The 25511-nt window shown below is 35.1% G+C and overlaps 1 protein-coding gene across 4 annotated transcripts in view; it reads right to left on the bottom strand.

Annotated features, from left to right (window-relative positions):
* arhgap36 (Rho GTPase activating protein 36) overlaps positions 1-25511 on the bottom strand; it is a 112628-nt gene that overhangs the window by 13565 nt on the left and 73552 nt on the right. For all 4 annotated transcript variants that reach the window (XR_014769096.1, XM_084712522.1, XM_084712523.1 and 1 more), the window contains exon 3: positions 13546-13614. Coding sequence is in view for 3 of the 4 variants with exons in the window: in XM_084712522.1 (XP_084568648.1) it covers positions 13546-13614 (69 nt within the window). In the remaining variant the exon portion in view is untranslated. The remainder of the gene's footprint in view (positions 1-13545; positions 13615-25511) is intronic.

The raw sequence follows: 25511 nt of genomic DNA, 5'->3' as shown, positions 1-25511 counted from the left end.
TCTTTTAGAAACCTCACACAACGTTACCCTAATAAGAGCTGAAAGCCCATAATTTGTTTCAAATTAGAGGAAAAACTAGAAATAGTCAAATCAAATCAAATGTAAGGGTCTAACGGTGGAAAATAACACTTCAGTTTACAGTTCAGCTCTGTTGTCTTAGTAATCCTGTTGTCTTAATAAGCTCTAATTAAGGTTTTAATAATTAATGCCTGATGGGGTGAAGCTGTGATTGTTAACTAATAAAACAGATTTCCAGTTTTTGTTGGATTTGATACAAATTATTATTATAATTATTAGCTCTTATTAGTGCACTGTAAAATAAACGTGATTAAACCTGTTTCCCATTGGCCTCTTGTCATGTTTTAGATTTCTATGAGTTATCCGCATTTCCAAACAATGATCTCTCCTACAAACTTAAACAAATGCTTTTATCCAAAAAACTGTTTGACATTCAAAGTAGTAAAATCATCCATTATTTCACAACAAAAGCTAAGATAAGAGAAAGATGTGAAAAATGAATACAGCTCTCCTTTCTCCATTCTCCCCATTAATCATATCCTGACCCTTCAGATTTATCTTGTGACCCTTTGGAGGGAACCTCTACAACTTATGCCATCAAATGTCCTTAACTCCCAGACTTAGATACAGCATTAGTGTGTATATCTATCTACGCGGAGCTACATTTCAGAAAAAATAAATGAATAAAGGCAGTGCCAGCGTTGTTTTGTTGTTAGATTTTTGAAAACATAGATGGGTGATGTCACTCATCCTTTGAAAGGTCGCAGGGGGCTGGAGACAATCCCAACTGACATTGGGTGAGAGGTGAGGTGCACCCTGGACAGGTCGCCAGTTCAACACAGGACAGATGCGTAGAGACAGACAACCATTCACACTCACATTCACACCCAGAGGCAATTTAGAGTCATCAACCTATTAACATGCACATCTTTGGACAGGCGAGGTTGCTGGAGGAAAATGCACAGAGACACGGAGAAAACATGCAAACTCCACAGAGAAAAGATCTTGCCTGCGTGGGAGTGGGAGACAGGTCTGGACTGCAGGCAGGTCAGTCTAACGCCTGAACTCTTTTCTTATGAAGCCACACTCTTGTAACACGTGCAGAATGTGTCTTGACATTGTCTTTCTGAATTAAGCAGGGACGTCTCTGAAAAAGACGTCTGGATGGCAGCATATGTTGCTCCAAAACCTGTATGTACCTTTCAGCATTAATGGGGCCTTCACAGATGTGACAGTTATCCATGACGCCATGGGCATGGACACTCCTCTATATATTATAGATGCTTGTTTTTGACTTTAGTGGTAGAAACAATCTGGACGGTCCTTTTCCTCTTTAGCCCAGAGGACATAACATCCGTGATTTCCTAAAAAAATCTGAAATGTAGACAGATAGTGACCAAGATTGTGCAACCCTGTCAAGTCGAAATTGCCTGGTGTGAACTGATGTTCACCCAGCGAAGGTCAGAATAGACTGGGAGCAGCTGAGTTTAGAGTAGTGAGCAGATAAAGACCGGGAGAGCTGATAAGAGAATTGAGATTGATGTCTGTTTATATGCAATGATGAAACAAATGTGTGGCCTTGTTAACTTTAGAGTGCGGTGATCGCACAGCCCCTCACAGGAGAGATTAGAGGTTCAAGTAGGCGAGCGGTATAAGAATAGACAGAATGGATGGAGAGAGCAGGTAAGAGAGGGATAAACAGGTAATCCTGTTAGAGCAGCCGCAGCCACAAACCAGACATCACACTCAGACTGATACAGGCTTTGCTGCAACGCCAGAGCTACAGGCTGCAACATGAGTGAGGCCGCTGTCATCACATAAGGTCCATGGTCGCCAACTTGGCTGAAATCCTTCGCTCTGCTACGTCATGTCACCACAACAGTTGAGCACACACACTGAGCTTGCACACCACTCAGTAAAGATCCAGTTAGGGAGGTGACTTAAGGGCATTATGAACGACAACAAAAACAATAGCTTGGTTTAAAGCTGGGGGAAGCAGCGGGGGAAGCCATTTATTTTTGGAGTCATCTAGCAAAAGTTCTGTAGTAAGATTTAAACGTCATGTAATTCAAGTGGTCTGACAGAAAATTAGACTTCTGCTGTTACTCTTGGCTGTTTTCAGGCTTTAGAAAATCTAGCCTGTAACACAACTTTGGCCAATTACAGGTTGGTAAGATACTTTATTGTGTATCTACAAGGCATTCAGATGTTTTGTGCAAAAAGAAAGCAATGTGTCATCTGCAAAAGCTCACACACTGCTGACTATGTCTCAAAAGTTTGTGAAATGAACACAAACTAAGAAACCACTCTTTCCAGTAAAATAAAAACAAAGAAAGATCAGAAAAAAAAAAAAAAAAAGAAAATGTATAAGTCATATTCCGAGACACAATGTCAAGGTTTTGCCTTGACTGTTATAAATTTGCATAAGAGAATGTGATAGTAAGTCATAATCTTAACTTTACATGTCAAATTTATCAGTCAATTATGAACTGTTAAAATGTTGACTTCAGTCGATTAAAGGTACAAGGTATTTCAACGCTGTCATGGGTGTTTACTATCTGTCTGGAACGAGAATCTTTACATGACCAGTGTTCAAATCAAGTATTTTCACAGACTGTTTAAAAATTCTTTTTTTATTGTTTTTAATGTCTAACAAGTACACAACAAAAAACAAAGGCTACATTTGGAAATATTGAATTTAAATAGGCAAAGATGTTCTAATCCCAGGCAGACAGAATCATGAAAACACCCAAATCAATATCAGATAGGAGGTTCAAGACCTGCTGTTGTACCTGGGCTGAGAAGCCCATGTGACCCAGTCGTTTAGTAACGTATAGAGCAGTGAGAGATGGGGCGAGGTTAGGGTTGGGACCCCTACTTTACACCTCAAAAGGGAGACTGCTTGATGCCATACCGTTGTTCTGATGACATTTTTCTGACTAAAAACCCCATTCGGAATAATGGTACATTGTTCCCAACTGCTTTACATAATGTTGGCATTTGATGTAAATAGTGTGCTAAAGATTTGTCCAGTATTTGCACAACTACTTGGGATTCTGGCCTGAAGATGTTGTGTTTTATTCTGATGTTTTCTTTATAACAAATCAAAAAAATATCCACCTGTTGTGCAGATCTTGGCTCACTCATTGTTGATGAACCCAAAATAACCCCTTTTTGTTGATGAACTCACAGTAAACCCCTTATTGTGCAGCGACTCTTAACCATAAGCCTCTTACAATGTGCAGGTTGAAGTTTAAAGGCATCAACTGAACTCGCCACCAATGACAAATAACCTTTAATTCTCCTGGGAAACGTAAGTGAATGTGGTCAGCATGACGACACTGAACACTGCACAGAAAACATAAACTGTGCAAATTAGTCTTTTATTGACTGCAATATCAGCTGCTCTCTGAACCATAATTAATCCAAGTAGTCACATTTACTCAATAAAGATGAGTGAATAATTAGAGCGAAGAGTAAACAGGCAATTTATCACCATCCTAAATTGAGCAATAATAGCACTGCTTTGTCATTTGTGTTTTGTGCAGGATGATGAGTCTATTTAGGCTCCAAAACAAATTAATTGTAGGTTATTTTACAAATAATTATGTGCTTAATTAACCATTCACTGAACTTGCAAGGTCTTGCAAATTCAAGACATGTAAGAAAAATAAGAAATGTTTAGACCAATCTTACTCAATCACATTATCCCTGGTTGTGATAATTACAAATATAAAGACAGCTCACTGCGCAAATCTTCATCTTGTCAAGTAGGCTTTGTCCATTTACCGATCAAAATCATTTTCTTAAAAAAAGTAAAAATTTTACCAGTGCAGACTGATCTGTCAGATCTGACAGCAGCATTTTGCTCACACCACAGAAAAAGAAAAACTGATCAGTATCATGATATAACTTGAAATGTTTATTGTTCTGACAAAGGTTTTTCTCATTATGACAAGATATTTCCACATTATTACAACATACAAACATACTACGGCAAAAACCTTTCTTAATATAACAATATACTATTCATCTTGTAATAAGGTGAAATGTTTCATGTTATGTAAGGGATAATGTGAAACAAACCCTGACTGGGTGACGCCATCTTGAATCATCCTGAAGGAGTTTATTTCACAATAATGTCCTGCTCAAACTTTTCTTGTTATAACATACCAAATAGTGTACTGTTAAAACAAGAAAAGCATCTAACAATATTAGTTTTTATATTGTAATAATGTGAAAATATCTTGCTATAACAATATACTATTTAGTTCATGTTATAACCTGATGACTAACATATTTTGTAACAGAGCTACTGTTATGACAATATAAATTATGTTATATATGATTTTTTATTAAAACAATGTTATAACATTATAACATGAAATTTCTCATGTTATAACAAAATAAATAGTATATTGTTAAAACAAGATATCTTGTTATAATGTGAAAAACATGTTGTTATAACACTAAACTTTTTACTTGAATATGTGACACTGATCAGTTTTTCTTTGTCTCTTTCTTTGGCAGCAGTACACTTGTGTATAATTTCAAGAATTCCATCCTTTAAAGAAGATAAAATAACAGATTTCTGCACTAAAATCAAGACATATGACCCAATTGGAAAATTATTTAATCATTTAATTAATATAATTTGATTATTTAATATTTTCCTATCTTAGATGACTATTTGTGTCCGTTGCCATGGAGAGTTCAGCTACAGAATAGCTCTGACGAAGGATCTCGCTAAATATCATTTCAGGGAGGATGTTTGCCAGTTTGTGGTCTTGAACCCTGAGCGTCACATGCATCCTGCCAACAGTGACTGTCCCAGGAGTGCACTGATGTTATAAAAGGCCAGTGAGGCATTAGAGCTCACTCTGCATGTGTCATTCACATGCATTAAACTGGACACACCGAGCAGCTTAATCAGGGTTGCATCTATACTTATACGCTCACATTCACAGAATTGTGAACACATGCACATGGTATAGTTTGAATGAAGACACATGGACAACTGGCATGCACACACGTGCAGAGTCACGCCTGGTTAGAAAAGTCCCAAGCAGGTCAGACAGCCGTGGCAGACTGGCATGATGCCAGGTGAAGCCTTAAAGGTATGGGATTGACTCCACTTAAAATAACTCAGCAACATGAATGCATCATTCAAAGAAAACAAACTGCACAGTAAAATGTCACAGTGAAACATGGGTCTGAATATCCTTTACCATTGTATTTTATATGTGCTCTTCTTTGTAGATTTCAGTCATTATTGTCTCAACATTTAGTGGTTGTTTGTTCTCAGACACTGTTGTCTCAGTTATGTTTTATAATGGTTATTTCTTTTCAGTTATTGTTTTTATTAATGTTTGTAGTGTTTGACTGCCTGTCTGTTTTATTGTTAGTTTCCATGTCTGTTTTAGAGCGTTTTATCTTGTGTTTTATCACTTAAAAGCCTAACCAGGGACAAGCACTGCAACTTAGACGACAAATTAAGGTGCTAAAGCTACCTATCCTTCAGGAAACTTGGTAATCAAATAACTGAGAGTTGAAGCTGAGTTAGCAGTTAGCTAACCTTCTATGGCACACATGTCAAACTCAAGGCCTGTGGGCCACATCTGGCCTGCGATACAATTATATACAGCCCACGAGATAATTTCATGTGTCTATTATGAATGGTCCGCCGGTAGATAGCGCTCCCACCACTCATACCACAAATCCCACAATGCACTGCAACAGCTGTCGCACAAGTCAAGACCTGTGCACCAACCCCTCCTCTCGCTGCTTTAATGACACTGTTTAAATATTTATTTTATTGAGGAAAGAAGTTTGGCAGTCTGGCTGTTCAAATTCATATTTCTAAAGAGAACATAGTCAGGTTTAGACTGTTCAATAAATGTTAATCCTGTTTGGCCTGCGACTTAGACTGTTTTAAATTTTGGCCCCTTCTGTGATAGAGTTTGACACCCCATAGAATCTATGGCAACAACTAAGCCTATCTTTCATGGGAAATTTAACAAAATCTCCTTGTTTTGTGATATTCTGTCAAAGCTGCTGTAAAACTGTCTTCATGTCTCTGAGAGGAAAATAACTTCTTAAGAATTAGGTAATTTCAACAACAAATCTCAGTCCAAAATTTATGTTTACTTGTAGTCGAATTCTTATACTTTTGCTTTACAACCCTCCCTTAAAATTTCTACTGCTTGATTTGAGGCTGATCTGACCAGCCCTCCTCCACATGTGCCTACACCAGATCAGGCGCCAGGATCACAGATAAGCTGCCTTGACAGGTGCCTTTTTGGCTCAGTGCCAGTTAGCATTAGCTTATATCCAAAGGCACAAGCTAACAATCACTGGCTTGCCGAAAGGCTACAGGCAGAGTTTTGATTAGCCAATGATCAATGTGCACAACTGATTCTGAAGCTACACATGGTAGCTGACATAACAGCTCACAGGTGACTTAACAAAATGTGACAGTTGGTAGTAAATATTCTAAAACATAATGGCTTATAAAACGTGCTAAAGGTCTGGTAGAGAATGATATTGAAAGCTGCCTTTTTAGCAATAGTCAGCTGCTAGAGGTTTGCTATATCGTGTACATACAACAGCTCAAAATTCACTCAACAAAATTGATTTTCTGGCAATGAGGGCACTGTTTATATGATGACATGCCACATGTGGCCCGATTGTGGTTTGGTCTATGTGGCCCAGATCTGTCCATGCCAGATGTGGCCTGATTGTGGTTGAGCTTATGTTTCCCATATCTGTCTCATATGAACAGGTGCACATGTGTTCTCTTAAGTGTGAACCACAAAGACTTTTTAAGTCTTACCTTTAAAATGTTTTTCTACCTTTACTGGTGTAAACCCCCACTGTTAATTTGAATTTGTTCTGCTTTGCTTTGTTTCTTTGCGTACAAGATGGTCTGTCTAATACATCAGAAATCTTTATTTATTCCTAATTCCTGAAGAACTTATTCCACTTAGAAAAACACACCTGACCTCAGAAACCAACTGGTAAGAATGTCAGTTCAACTTCAGGAGAAAAAAAGAGTTGTTTATTTTACTTTACAAATTTTTATTGTTGTGCTTTCATTGCATAGGTGACATGCTGCTCAGACTATCAGAACAGTTCAGATTTTCTCCTGATAATTTCAAACATGTTTGAAAAGGTTAGGGCATGTTGTACCTCTGATCAACTAACAAATATCAATTCACAGAGAAACGCACTGGCTCTTAAAGATGGGGGAGACATTAAGGAGTGTGTAAAGAGAGTCATGGGTGCAACCATAACACACTCTCTGGCCAAGAATATCAACATGCGAGGTATAACTGGGAAGATTGGCTTCTAGCACCTGCAGATAAAAGATGTTGTGATTGGTAAGTTTGTCTTGAGACTTACTGACTCCCTCACAGACTCACTTTGACTATGCATTTTTTATGGCTGGATTTACACTGCAGGTCTTGATGCCCAATTCTGAATTTTTGCCTATATCTGATTTTTGAAAAATTTAAAAAATGTTTGAAGAAAAGATAGTGTTCCAATGCCTTTTTGCACTCTTAAATTTGATGCAGTGTTTTAGTGTTTTTATTCCACAAATTTGAGTGTTTGAACTGTTAAGGACTGACCGTGTGCCAATGAAAAATGTGTTTTTCACTCTAGCACTATTTATGCTTCAGTCATGTTTCAGTTTACAGTTTGTTTAATGTTTTTTTGAATTTGATGTTTGACTGGTAATTGATTTTCATTGATTTTCATTTAAAATATATTGTTATTTAGAATAAGTTATTTAATTTAAAATAAATGTTATTTGTATAATTTTATCACTGTTGTTGAGGTATTTTTAATCTGGGCCAAATACGAATTAGGCTGACATCTGGTGCTAGTACTGAAACTGTTCTGGGCCAGCACAGGGCCACCAGTGTGTCTGCAGCTGGCTTCATGCTGGCCCACATGTGGGCCACCGCTGGCAAACTAGATCTGGGCCACCAAAGGGCCGTCATTCTTTGCGGTATGTGGGCCGAGTGTAAGTGAATTGTGTGGGCCAGAACTGGGCCAGACCTATTTTGCTATGTGGGCTACTTTTTAGCAACTCTCAATATTATCTGTTAGCTAAACCACTGTGTTAAGCTACTTGTTAACACAATAGCTCAATTCAGTTAAACAAAAGTTAAATGTTGTTGTAGGAGTTCTTGAATATCTACTATTAGTTGGCAATACATATCCTAAAACATAATAGATCATGAACATGCTGAAGACCTCATTTGTTAGCTCTTGTGTTAGGTTATTTATGCTTTACAATTATTTGCCTTTGTAGCCTACAACTCTTTGTGCTCCACAGTGGGCGATGTTCAACACTGCTGCATGAAGGTTCCTGGTATATCTGAAAAACTCTAACCACCAGCGCAGGGACTTGGGGCAGGATCAGCGGCTGAGGTACTAAATTTAGTCCTTAATTTCCCTGATCAAAACACAGATGAGGTGAGATCTTAAAAGGGTTCCTGGCGCCCTGGATTGGTTCCTGTGGAGGAAACAGGCCAATCTGGATGATTTATTTTCAGCTATTGGGACAAGAATTTATTTTGTGCTGTCAGTATGTGGTATAGCGTGAAAAATATTTGTTTTGGGTCTGCTCCTGAGGAATTTCCCAAAGGGTGACTCAATAGCAGTAATAACCATATTTAGCTCTTATCAACATGGAGCAGCCATTTGCCATTTTTCCACCTTATTTTGAGTACATATATTTATGGCTACAGGATGGACACTTTGTCTTGAACCTGGTTGAAAGCTGTTTTTCTTTCACACCACACCACCCTGTGTAACTGAACATTTCAGCGAAACTGTCAACAACAATGGGCTCCATCCATTGAGTGGATGTCATTTGATACTGTGCCGGCACTTAATGGCTCTGTTTGATCAGGAAGCCAGGACTTATTCCTCAGTCCTGACGTCTGTTGGCAGGGAGCCGCCAAGCTGACCACTCTGCGCTGCTGCCTCCTGACATTTGGCCACGTTTTCTGGCATTAAATGCCAACTACGACTGTGCTTGCACTGGAGGTGTCTAAAGTGTTTGCTTGTTTAAAGTTAGTAGTTGAGGATTTAATAGTTGGCTGTGGCAGGTTGGACAACACTTCTCAGAGCCAGGCAGCACAGCTAACAGGACATTTGGCCAACTAAGAGGTCTGAGGCTTTGGTGCTATAGAGTTACACATATATTATACATATATTATGCATAAATAAAATTGACTTATTTTAACTCATGACCTCTGTATTTCTAAAATCATGGCTACAGCTCTTCACATCTCCAAACCATCACATTTTAACAACCGTGAGAAAAAATGTCATTGCTACCAGCCAACGTTCCTAAATTCTTACAAAACTCATTACAGCACTAAAGCCTTTCACTGATGGGACCCCTCTGGACACGTCCTGAGTTAACAGCACAACAAACACTAAACTTTAGACAGGAAGACATCTGTGTGTGTCTGACTGGCCAAAGTCTTTGTTCAGGAATGTCACTACTTTCCCTCTTTATTATTTCTGGACCTAAGGTCATTGTCTTTTACTTGAAGACCACAGGAGATTATATTTAGATGCTGTTGAGTACATTACTGAATATTTCTCCTTCACCAAACCAGCAGCTGGATCATAATATTGGTCCTCTGGGGCACTGAGCTAAGTGAATTTCAAAATCTGTTTATTTAAAACAGGATGACCTCTGAGTAAACCCTACTGAAACAACACAGAAGTAAACTAAAGCATAGTAAGTTGTTTAACCTTTTCCTAAACATAATGACTGAAAAGAGCAGGATGGAGGCCAAAGATGCAGAGGAGATACTTTTGGAAGTGGAGCAACTGGTAAAAAAGTACCAATTAGATGGTCTAACAGCATCTGAAACATCCATTTCAACCAGGAACAATCACATTTTTCTGTAGATATGATTTGACGACACGCAGTATGACCTAGTTTGATTCAAGTATGCCCTGAAGCCTTAACACTCAGCAGTCCAAATAAACATTTGGCCCTCTGCATACACCAACACTGAGCCTGGCGTCCAAGCTGCTACACCACTGCCTGCTTTCTCAGCTGCTATCTGTGATAGCAGTTAGTTTAATTAAATGTTTAATGTCTTTGTGTCCATGAGGCTCAGATTTGTTCCAGAGCATCACACACCAAACTGGAAATATTTAAAACTCTGACATGAATCATATCTTTCTGAATCATTATATCAGGTTAGGAAATCCTACATATGCAATCAAACAACACTACTCGTACCTCACCAAGCTAAGCAACTTTGTAACCATTGAATTACATACTGAAACATACACTGAAACATGTAAAAACTTGGAGTGAAAAACAATGGGTAACTAATTTCAAGACAGATGAGTTAGAGGCGTTTGTAAGATCTGTAGAGATCTTAGAGATCTGTCTCCACTGCATCCGGCATCCAATGTGTAAAAGCAATAAAAGAGTAGCCATATAGATTAAACAAGTTACCTGATTCTGATAGTGAACACTACCTGTAAACTAGCTACTGTTAGCAAACTGTCCTGTTAGCTACTGTTAGAGAACACTACCGTTTTAGCAAGTTGACTGTTGTGTGGTAACATTGTCAGCTCCTGTCCAGTCTCCTTGTAGACTTGTTTTTCTCCTTGGCTATTGCGGTTAGACAATACTGATGCAAATAATCAACCAGATTTTAACTCCTAAACATCAAACAGGTTTAAATATTAAAGAATTTTGGGACTGGATCTGTAAACCCCTCACATTACAAGATAATCTGGGCTGTACATAAGTACCAACCAAGATCCCAAACTAGATTTCTACTCTGATTCTCTGAATCCAGCTTTAAAAGTGCAGAAAATCTTGCCTGGTATGATGGTCATTTCCTCCCATGTCATAAACTGTTTCTTCCATCACCTGACAGCCATTTAAATTTCAATAGACCAACAGGAACACTCCTATCGCAAAGTAGAACTTCTAGTCAGAATATAAATAGAATATTAAAATTAATTTATAATCCTAGCATACATGATCTAAAATCTCTTCCTTTACATTTGCTTTCTGCATTTCTATCCTACTAACTGTGATTTCCTGCATCAGAGAAATGCTTACATTGCTGAGCCTGCAAACTGAATAAGAATGTGGCTTTGCCTGGCACTCTTAACAGCTAACGTAAAAATGCTGTCAAATTAAAACAAAAACTGTTTTACATCGCTATTTCTCACAGTAAATACAAACAAACCTTTTGTAATCCTGTTGAATGTAATCTGCTACCTGCTGACCCCTGAAGGCCACACAGTGATGCCTTCACTTCAGTAGTAGGGGAGCGGAGCCAGCAGGAGCGCTCTGCCAGGTCCCAATGTTCTGTGTTTTGATTAGCAGGGTTAGCTTCAGCTAAGTCCCTGTGTGTAAGAGGCTGGAGGCAGGATTTAAAGACCTGCACAGCCTGGGAATGTGTGTGTGTGTGTTGTGTGTTTTGGCTCACATCTTGCACTGCTGTGATAATCACCTGAGAATAGAGAACATCTCTTTATGAGAGGTTGGGGTCACATTGGCAGATGAGCAGCTACGTGGCTTAGAGGAAGAAGTGGAAGGAGGTAAAGAAAGCAGAGGAGAGAGATGAAATGTAAAGATAGAGGCAAACTAAAGAGAGGAAATGAAAACAAGGGGAGTCTGACAAATGAATGCGAGGGCCCAGACAAGATATTTCAGGTTTGAAGTAATGAACTTAAGGCTAACTGTCACAACTTTGAAGACCCCATTAATTCTGAACATATGCTGCCATCTAGTCAACACTAAACATGGTTAAGAACCTATATATATGTGCTAAACGTGGTTATCAACCCAAATATCAATGCTGAAAATAGTTAAGAACCTAGATATCAATGCTATAAGTACTGGAAAGAAGGTAATGCTTCATGTGTTTATGAAAACAGGGAGATAACAACCAGCATTCAATGCACGCTGATCAAAGTACAACGCTCCCAGATCATTTTGTTCCCATTCAGAACAATGAAAGTGTCAGTACATTGTGCTTTAGTTTGGTCAGACGCTGAGACAGAATTTTTTTCAACTTTGTGGGTGGATGACACAACATCTACAGGGAATGTGAACAAGAGACAGTGGTGGAGTGTAACTTAGTCCATTTACTATACCTCAGCCAACGAGGTACAGCCAAGATAGCAGAGATTTATTCATCTTGTATTGCTGCCAAACTTTACTGGATCATAACATATCGGGGACGGAACTAACCTGCAGATGCTTTGGATAAAAATGAAAAACTATTCTATGGATCTCAGGTTTTGAGTCACAACAAACACCAAAATGTGGCCTGCAACAGAGTAGATAAACTTTGTTTTTAGCTGTTGATGACTTGCAGTCGCTATCAGCTTGTTAAGAGAAGTGAGTCAGCAGTCTATTTACAATAGTGTAGTCAATAACATATGTTGAAAAACCTTGAAAATAATTTTGGTAACACTTCACTTGAAGGTGTGTGCATAAGACTATCGACACATGTCACTGTGAATACAAAGTTGAATTTTTTTTTATTTTTTAGACGTCTTTCTTTTGAAAACTTTATTTTGCTATGATGACTTGACATTATCAAAGACAATAACGTCTTTGTTACGACAACTTGACATTAGGCAAGAAAACATAACCTGTCAGTGTCTTTGTTATGACCACTTGACATGATCAAACAACATTATACTGTCATACATGCTTGATGTTGACACTGGCTGTCATAATACTGTTCTAAGCGTGTCATGACTACTTTCCTTGACCTCAAGTAAAGTGGTACATTTTGGACAACATAAAGATGTCATTAGGTTTTATTATTTATTATTGTCAAGTGCTTTTGCAATAGTGTTATGAATAATTACTGGTCGTGAACTAAAGTGGTACCATTTGGACTTGTCATAAAGATGTCATTATATGTTATAAGGCCAGTCTGATGAGCTGTGGACAGTACAGACACTCATATGTTCACACAAGCACACACACATCTAGTTTTGTGGCGTAAATGTTGTGAATCAAATATAACTTGTAGTCATCAGTGCACCGGTGTGTACATAAACACACTCTCTACTGACGGAGTTGTTTCTGCAGTCATAGGGTGACGCAGCATGAGTGTCCAAGGGCTCGTCGAGGCCATTTGTGTTCATTCATTATTTAGTTTATGTTACAACAACGCATTAAAGCAGCAGAGACAATGAAACACCAGCCTGACTCACCGTGCGCTCCATGAGTCAGACTGCAGCGCCGGAACACTTGTGCTTTATAAACACAGTATGTCAAGTATGTGAGACCATTAGTGGTAAAAGCCGCTGGACGTCAGCGGTGGTGATGCTGTTTAAAGGGACTGAGGGGACATTGTGTTTGAAGATCATATTTACTGTAACAAACACTGCAGTCTGAGGGTCATACAGGGACTTTGCGGAATCACAGATTATTAGAGGAGACAAACTGTGGCCTGACATGATTTTATGTTCAACCACATGACTGTGTGCCAGTGATGAACTTACCTCGCTCTTTCTTTTCCTTTGAGAAGGAGTCAAACTTTCTGCGTAGAGATTTTCTCCGTTTGCGTACTTCTGTGAAAAAAGAAAAGGTCACCATGAATTAAAATGTTAGTGGTTGTTGTTAAACATCTTTCATTGCCTTTCGGTGCCCCGGTCAACACTAATGAAGGAGCTCTAAACACAATTATTTCCCTAAATCAACTTAAGAAACTCTGTCATCTCCTTTTTCTCTCAAAGACACACAACACCAGTTCAGACCCACCCTCAGTACGACCTTTTTCCCTTTTCTCTCTCTTCCTCTTATCTTTTTCTACTGAGTACTTGTACCTCTTCCTCAGTTCTAAGAATAGATTGAAGCATTTCTATAGACGAGACTTTGTTGTTTGTTTGAACAGCTCTTTGCTTAATGGCTGCACAGCCCTAGACATGAAAGACGAAGGGATACAATGGGTGTCTGTGTGTGTATGTGAAAAATCAAGAGACAGAGGTAAATGAACCACACAAAACTATGTATACTTAAAGCTTCAACGAAGGCAAAATCAATGTTTAAGTGTTTTTATTACATATGTATATATGTCACCTATACACAAGTATCTGGCCCAACAATGACAAAAAGTTGTTTTGTAAGTATTCTAGTTGTTTTTAATGGTATTTTTTCTTGGAAATTATTAAAAACTGTTGATGACTCATACTGCACCCATTTGCATCCAGTGAAACTCTTTATCGCTTATGAAGCTAGCTGAGCAAGGAAGGAGAATACATCCATTCATGGAAGTGGACAGTATCTTACTGTACAAAAGCAAAACTTTGTCACTTTATCCACTTATTTGGGTGAAACTGAAACGTGATTTATACGATTAAGAGTCAAATTACATGTAAGATTTTACAAAGAATTTCTATGGTGATGAGAGCAAAATGAAAGCATTCTCAATGGTACAAACATGAGATGCTTTCATGAAACCAAAAGATATAAACTTCTCCCTTCTTTGAACATATAATTTTCAAAGCAGATCTGTATGATACGCTGCAAAAACAGCTATTAATTTCATTCTGACAGTTAGAAAACTATCATTTCTGACATTTTGTGCTTTCCTCCATCTTTTTTGTTTGATGTTCTTTCTAAATTCAGTTATTTACAAGATAAACACTGAAAAAAACACATATCAGTCACATAAAAATGTTTTCACAGCTGCTACAGTGGAGTTTGATAGCAAAATAAAAAATACTGTAAATCAAAGCTCACAGTGACTATGGGTATGAGAAGACGTTTGTTCCAGCGACAGTTCTCTGTGCGTCTGTTTTTATGGTGCGAGTGTTTTGTTTTGTATCGGCTCCTCTGTTTTACAAGCTCCACATCCTCTCTCTCAGACTGGGTTTATGTGGAAGAAGCCATTGTTTGGGTTACCAAAGCGGCTGTTTAGAAGTCACAAATTCAAGGTCGGGTCTTTTCCCTATTAAGGAACGATCGGAGATCCCTGCACCGCAAATAAGTGCCATCATAGAATATCTGGGACTGTAGAGATGGAAATTCTTTGCTCATTTGAGGGAAAAACCGCTGAAGATAGAGATAGTGAGTATTTGTACAATGTGTGTGTGTTTGCATTGAGATAAAAGGGTCATATTCCCATGACTGCAGGAAATTAAAGTTTATTTCCAAAGCACACGGTCACTCCTGTCACACACACGCCACCTCCAGCTGAGGCTAATCTCTCAGCGACGCCCCTCAGATAGATGTCTGTGTGGAGTGTGTGTGCACATGTATGATTACATAATGACATTCACAGAGAGCGGAGATGACAGAAAAGGACAAATAAAGAGACGGAAAACACCACGGGCGTCCAAGTACAACGGACTCAAATGTTTTCCTGTGAAAACTGCATCAGTCGGGCTGGCTTGTTGTTGGCTGAAAGCTGTGGTGAAATGCATCATTTCAATGTATTACAGGATGTGAAAATTTCAAGAAAGTTGCTTTTTAGTCACCTGAATCCAGAACTTTAAGATGTTTCACATTTTGCTTTTCTGCTTTGATTTAAACACAGATGCACCATCGATTTCCTCAAGCAGTTGCAGTAGATGTTGCTGCTCAGTGAAAACTTTAGGGGAATCTGAGGTTGGATAAACATATTGAACACAAAGGACTGACTGGTTTAACCCTCTATGGTACCATGTTGCCCTCAGGCAACAAACCCATTTTTGCCCTGTCACATCTCCACAATGCATCCCTTTAAATGATGCGATACTTTAAAAAAGAGGTAAAACCATAGGGAACCATTAACAATGCTTTAAGTTGTCACATGACCTCCAGGAAGCGATTTTGAAACCCTTCTTGGCGGGCTTTTTCTAAGGACACAGCTCTGCTATCTTGCTGCAAAAAAAAGATTCATTTCAGTACCTGTTTTCTGTCAGTATGTGTATGTATGTACATACATACATACATATGACCATACATACATACATACATACATATGACCATACATACATATGACCATGCATACATACATACATATTACCATACATACATACATATATACATACATACTTATGACCATACATACATACATATGAACATACATACATATGAGCATACATGCATATGAGCATATATACATACATACATACATACATACATATGACCATACATACATACATACATACATACATACATATGAGAATACATACATACATATGACCATGCATACATACATATGACCATACATACATATGACAATGCATACACACATACATATGACCATACATACATACATACATACATACATACTTAAAACCAAACATGCATACATATGACCATACATACATACATACATACATACATACATACATACATATGACCATGCATACATTCATATGACCATACATACATACACACATACATACATACATATATATTTATGTATGCTCATATGTATGTATGCTCATAGGTATGTATGCTCATATGTATGTATGTATTTATGTATGCTCATATGTATGTATGTATGTATGTATGTATGTATGCTCATATGTATGTATGCTCATAGGTATGTATGCTCATATGTATGTATGTATTTATGTATGCTCATATGTATGTATGTATGTATTTATGCTCATATGTATGTATGTATGTATGTATGTATGTATGTATGTATGTATGTATGCTCATATGTATGTATGTATGTATGCTCATATGTATGTATGTATGTATGTATGTATGTATGCTCATATGTATGTATGTGTATGTATGTACATACATACATACATATGACCATACATACATACATACATACATATGACCATTCATACATATGACCATGCATACATACATACATATTACCATACATACATACATATATACATACATACTTATGACCATACATGTATACATATGACCATACATATATACATTCATACATACATATTCATACATACATACATATGACCATACGTACATATGAGAATACATACATACATATGAACATGCATACATACATATGACCATACATACATATGACCATGCATACACACATACATATGACCATACATACATACATACATACATATGACCATGCATACATTCATATGACCATACATACATACACACATACATACATACATATATATTTATGTATGCTCATATGTATGTATGCTCATAGGTATGTATGCTCATATGTATGTATGTATTTATGTATGCTCATAGGTATGTATGCTCATATGTATGTATGTATTTATGTATGCTCATATGTATGTATGTATGTATTTATGCTCATATGTATGTATGTATGTATGTATGGTCATATGTATGTTTGTATGTATGCTCATATGTATGTATGCATGTATGTATGTATGTATGGTCATATGTATGTATGTATGTATGCTCATATGTATGTATGTATGTATGTATGTATGTATGGTCATAAGTATGTATGTATGTATGTATGTATGGTCATAAGTATGTATGTATGTATGTATGGTCATATGTATGTATGTATGTATGTATGCTCATATGTATGTATGCTCATATGTATGTATGTATGTATGTATATATGCTCATATGTATGTATGTATGTATGTATGTATGTATGCTCATATGTATGTATGTATGCTCATATGTATGTATGTATGTATGTATGTATGTATGGTCATATATATGTATGGTCATATATATGTATGTATGTATGTATGTATGTATGTATGTATGCTCATATGTATGTATGTATGCTCATATGTATGTATGCATGGTCATATGTATGTATGTATGCTCATATGTATGTATGCATGGTCATATGTATGTATGTATATATGTATGTATGTATGGTCATATGTATGTATGTATATATGCTCATATGTATGTATGGTCATATGTATGTATGTATGTATGTATGTATGGTCACATGCATGTATGTATGCATGTATGCTCATATGTATGTATGTATGTATGCATGGTCATATGTATGTATGGTCATATGTATGTATGTATGTATGTATGGTCATATGTATGCATGTATGGTCATAAGTATGTATGTATGTATGTATGTATGGTCATAAGTATGTATGTATGTATGTATGGTCATATGTATGTATGTATGTATGTATGTATGGTCATATGTATGTATGTTTGTATGCATGGTCATATGTTTGGCCATATGTATGAATGTATGGTCATATGTATGTATGCTCATATGTATGTACGTATGTATGTATGTATGCTCATATGTATGTTTGCTCATATGTATGTATGTATGTATTTATGCTCATATGTATGTATGTATGTATGTATGTATGTATGTATGTATGTATGTATGTATGCTCATATGTATGTATGTATGTATGCTCATATGTATGTATGTATGTATGTATGTATGTATGCTCATATGTATGTATGTGTATGTATGTACATACATACATACATATGACCATACATACATACATACATACATATGACCATTCATACATATGACCATGCATACATACATACATATTACCATACATACATACATATATACATACATACTTATGACCATACATGTATACATATGACCATACATATATACATTCATACATACATATTCATACATACATACATATGACCATACGTACATATGAGAATACATACATACATATGAACATGCATACATACATATGACCATACATACATATGACCATGCATACACACATACATATGACCATACATACATACATACATACATATGACCATGCATACATTCATATGACCATACATACATACACACATACATACATACATATATATTTATGTATGCTCATATGTATGTATGCTCATAGGTATGTATGCTCATATGTATGTATGTATTTATGTATGCTCATAGGTATGTATGCTCATATGTATGTATGTATTTATGTATGCTCATATGTATGTATGTATGTATTTATGCTCATATGTATGTATGTATGTATGTATGGTCATATGTATGTTTGTATGTATGCTCATATGTATGTATGCATGTATGTATGTATGTATGGTCATATGTATGTATGTATGTATGCTCATATGTATGCATGTATGTATGTATGTATGTATGGTCATAAGTATGTATGTATGTATGTATGTATGGTCATAAGTATGTATGTATGTATGTATGGTCATATGTATGTATGTATGTATGTATGCTCATATGTATGTATGCTCATATGTATGTATGTATGTATGTATATATGCTCATATGTATGTATGTATGTATGTATGTATGCTCATATGTATGTATGTATGCTCATATGTATGTATGTATGTATGTATGTATGTATGGTCATATATATGTATGGTCATATATATGTATGTATGTATGTATGTATGTATGTATGTATGTATGTATGTATGCTCATATGTATGTATGTATGCTCATATGTATGTATGCATGGTCATATGTATGTATGTATGCTCATATGTATGTATGCATGGTCATATGTATGTATGTATATATGTATGTATGTATGGTCATATGTATGTATGTATATATGCTCATATGTATGTATGGTCATATGTATGTATGTATGTATGTATGTATGGTCACATGCATGTATGTATGCATGTATGCTCATATGTATGTATGTATGTATGCATGGTCATATGTATGTATGGTCATATGTATGTATGTATGTATGTATGGTCATATGTATGCATGTATGGTCATAAGTATGTATGTATGTATGTATGTATGGTCATAAGTATGTATGTATGTATGTATGGTCATATGTATGTATGTATGTATGTATGTATGGTCATATGTATGTATGTTTGTATGCATGGTCATATGTTTGGCCATATGTATGAATGTATGGTCATATGTATGTATGCTCATATGTATGTACGTATGTATGTATGTATGCTCATATGTATGTTTGCTCATATGTATGTATGTATGTATGCTCATATGTATGTATGTATGTATGTATGCTCATATGTATGTATGTATGTATGCTCATATGTATGTATGTATTTATGTATGCTCATATGTATGTATGCTCATAGGTATGTATGCTCATATGTATGTATGTATTTATGTATGCTCATATGTATGTATGTATGTATTTATGCTCATATGTATGTATGTATGTATGTATGCTCATATGTATGTTTGTATGTATGCTCATATGTAAGTATGTATGTATGTATGCATGTATGTATGGTCATATGTATGTATGTATGTATGCTCATATGTATGTATGTATGTATGTATGTATGTATGTATGTATGGTCATAAGTATGTATGTATGTATGGTCATAAGTATGTATGTATGTATGTATGGCCATATGTATGTATGTATGTATGTAAGGTCATATGTATGTATGTTTGTATGCATGGTCATATGTTTGGCCATATGTATGAATGTATGGTCATATGTATGTATGCTCATATGTATGTACGTACGTATGTATGTATGTATGCTCATATGTATGTATGCTCATATGTATGTATGTATGTATGTATGTATGCTCATATGTATGTATGCTCATATGTATGTATGTATGTATGTATGTATGTATATATGCTCATATGTATCTATGTATGTATGTATGTATGTATGTATGTATGCTCATATGTATCTATGTATGTATGTATGCTCATATGTATGTATGTATGTATGCTCATATGTATGTATGTATGTATGTATGTATGTATGTATGTATGCTCATATGTATGTATGTATGTATGTATGTAAGTATGTATGTATGTATGGTCATATATATGTATGTATGTATGTATGTATGTATGTATGTATGTATGTATGTATGTATGTATGCTCATATGTATGTATGTATGCTCATATGTATGTATGCATGGTCATATGTATGTATGTATGCTCATATGTATGTATGCATGGTCATACGTATGTATGTATGTATGTATGTATGTATGGTCGTATGTATGTATGTATATATGCTCATATGTATGTATGGTCATATGTATGTATGTATGTATGTATGTATGGTCACATGCATTTATGTATGCATGTATGCTCATATGTATGTATGTATGTATGCATGGTCATATGTATGTATGGTCATATGTATGTATGTATGTATGTATGGTCATATGTATGCATGTATGGTCATAAGTATGTATGTATGTATGTATGGTCATAAGTATGTATGTATGTATGTATGGTCATATGTATGTATGTATGGTCATATGTATGTATGTTTGTATGCATGGTCATATGTTTGGCCATATGTATGAATGTATGGTCATATGTATGAATGCTCATATGTATGTACGTATGTATGTATGTATGCTCATATGTATGTTTGCTCATAGGTATGTATGTATGTATGCTCATATGTATGTATGTATGTATGTATGTATGTATGCATGCTCATATGTATGTATGTATGTATGTATGTATGTATTTATGTATGCTCATATGTATGTATGTGTATGTATGTATGTATGTACGGTCATATGTATGTATGTATGTATGTATGGTCATATCCCTCTATGGTACACATTATGATGCCAGTGGGGGAAATGTGTTTTTATGTCTCAAAATAGAGAAAATAAACATAATCTGAAGAAATTTTATTTTTATGTTTATTTTTGGAAGTTTTTGGGGTTCGTTGCCTGTACATACATACATATGAGCATAGATACATACATACATACATACATATGAGAATACATATGAGAATACATACATACATACATATGACCATGCATACACACATATGAGCATACATACATACATATGACCATGCATAGATACATATGAGAATACATACATACATACATATGACCATACATACATACATACATACATATGACCATAGATACATACATACATACATACATAAATATGACCATACATACATACGTACATACATACATACATATGACCATACATGCATACATACATACATACATGTGCCCATGCATACATACATACATATGAGCATACATACATACATACATATGAGCATACATACATACATACATACATATGACCATACATACATACATACATACATACATAAATATGACCATACATATATACATACATACATACATATGACCATACATATATACATACATACATACATATGACCATACATACATACATACATACATACATACATACATATGAGAATACATACATACATATGACCATACATACATACATATGACCATACATACATATGACCATGCATACACACATACATATGACCATACATACATACATACATACATACATATGAGCATACATACATACATACATACATACGACCATGCATACATTCATATGACCAGACATACATACACACATACATACATACATATATATTTATGTATGCTCATATGTATGTATGCTCATAGGTATGTATGCTCATATGTATGTATGTATTTATGTATGCTCATATGCATGTATGTATGTATGTATGCTCATATGTATGTATGCTCATAGGTATGTATGCTCATATGTATGTATGTATTTATGTATGCTCATATGTATGTATCTATGTAGTTATGCTCATATGTATGTATGTATGTATGTATGCTCATATGTATGTATGTATGTCTGCTCATATGTATGTATGTATGTATGTATGCATGTATGTATGGTCATATGTATGTATGTATGTATGCTCATATGTATGTATGCTTGGTCATATGTATGTATGTATGTATTCTCATATGTATGTATGTATGTATGAATGTATGGTCATATGTATGTATGCTCATATGTATGTATGTATGTATGCTCATATGTATGTATGTATGTATGTTTGTATGTATGTATGCTCATATGTATGTATGTATGTATGCTCATATGTATGTATGTATGTATGCTCATATGTATGTATGTATGTATGTATGTATGTATGTATGTATGTATGTATGCTCATATGTATGTATGTGTATGTATGTATGTATGTACGGTCATATGTATGTATGTATGTATGTATGCTCATATCCCACTATGGTACACATTATGATGCCAGTGGGGGAAATGTGTTTTTATGTCTCAAAATAGAGAAAATAAACATAATCTGAAGAAATTTTATTTTTATTTTTATTTTTGTTTTTGGAAGTTTTGGGGGTTCGTTGCCTGTACATACATACATATGAGCATACATACATACATACATACATACATACATACATATGACCATACATGCATACATACATACATACATGTGACCATGCATACATAAATACATATGAGCATACACACATACATACATGTGAGCATACATACATACATATATACATACATACATACATACATACATACATATGACCATACATACATACATACATACATACATATGACCATACATACATATGACCATGCATACATACATACATATTACCATACATACATACATATATACATACATACTTATGACCATACATGTATACATATGACCATACATACATACATACATACATACATACATACATACATATGACCATACATATATACATACATACATACATACATATGAACATACATACATATGACCATGCATACATTCATATGACCATACATACATACACATTCATACATACTTATGGTCATACACATGACCATGCATACATACATACATACATACATATGAGCATACATGCATACATACATACATACATACATACATACATATGACCATTCATACATACATACATGTGACCATACATACATACATACATGTGACCATACATACATACATACATGTGACCATACATACATACATACCTATGACCATACATACATATGAGCATACATACATACATACATATGACCATACATACATACATACATATGAGCATACATACATACATACATACATACATATGAGAATACATACATACATATGACCATGCATACATACATATGACCATATATACATACATACATATGAGCATACATACATACATATGACCATACATACATACATACATACATACATACATACATACATATGACCATTCATACATACATACATGTGACCATACATACATACATACATGTGACCATACATACATACATACATGTGACCATACATACATACATACCTATGACCATACATACATATGAGCATACATACATACATACATATGACCATACATACATACATACATATGAGCATACATACATACATACATACATACATATGAGAATACATACATACATATGACCATGCATACACACATATGAGCATACATACATACATATGACCATGCATAGATACATATGAGCATACATACATACATACATACATATGACCATACATACATACATATGACCATACATACATACATACATACATACATAAATATGACCATACATACATACATACATACATACATACATACATACATACATACATACATATGACCATACATGCATACATACATACATACATGTGACCATGCATACATACATACATATGAGCATACACACATACATACATGTGAGCATACATACATACATATATACATACATACATACATACATATGACCATACATACATACATACATACATACATATGACCATACATACATATGACCATGCATACATACATACATATAAACATACACACTTATGACCATACATGTATACATATGACCATACATACATACATACATACATACATACATACATACATATGACCATACATACATATGACCATACATATATACATACATACATACATACATATGAACATACATACATATGACCATGCATACATTCATATGACCATACATACATACATACACATTCATACATACTTATGGTCATACACATGACCATGCATACATACATACATACATACATATGAGCATACATGCATACATACATACATACATACATACATACATATGACCATTCATACATACATACATGTGACCATTCATACATACATACATGTGACCATACATACATACATACATGTGACCATACATACATACATACCTATGACCATACATACATATGAGCATACATACATACATACATATGACCATACATACATACATACATATGAGCATACATACATACATACATACATACATATGAGAATACATACATACATATGACCATGCATACATACATATGACCATATATACATACATACATATGAGCATACATACATACATATGACCATACATACATACATACATACATACATACATATATATATATAAATTCTTTTTATAATTCTTTTTAATTTAAAATTTAAAATGAATTGTGACTTCTTCATGTTATTGAATATTTTTGCATATGTTTATGATATAAACAATGTTCAAATTGGAAAAGGAACGTTCTTTTTCACTTATGCACCATTATGGTACAATGTTGCCTACAGGCAACGAACCCCAAAAACTTCAAAAAATAAAAATAAAAATAAAAATAAAATTTCTTCAGATTATGTTTATCTAGTTTATTTTGAGACATAAAAACACATTTCCCTCACTGGCATCATAATGTGTACCATAGAGGG

The sequence above is a fragment of the Lutjanus erythropterus genome, chromosome 23 (assembly GCF_056507025.1).
Source record: "Lutjanus erythropterus isolate fLutEry1 chromosome 23, fLutEry1.hap2, whole genome shotgun sequence".
NCBI lineage: Eukaryota > Metazoa > Chordata > Actinopteri > Lutjaniformes > Lutjanidae > Lutjanus > Lutjanus erythropterus.
The sequence above is the reverse complement of the archived record's forward strand: the minus strand, read 5'-3'. Positions and strand labels throughout refer to the sequence as shown.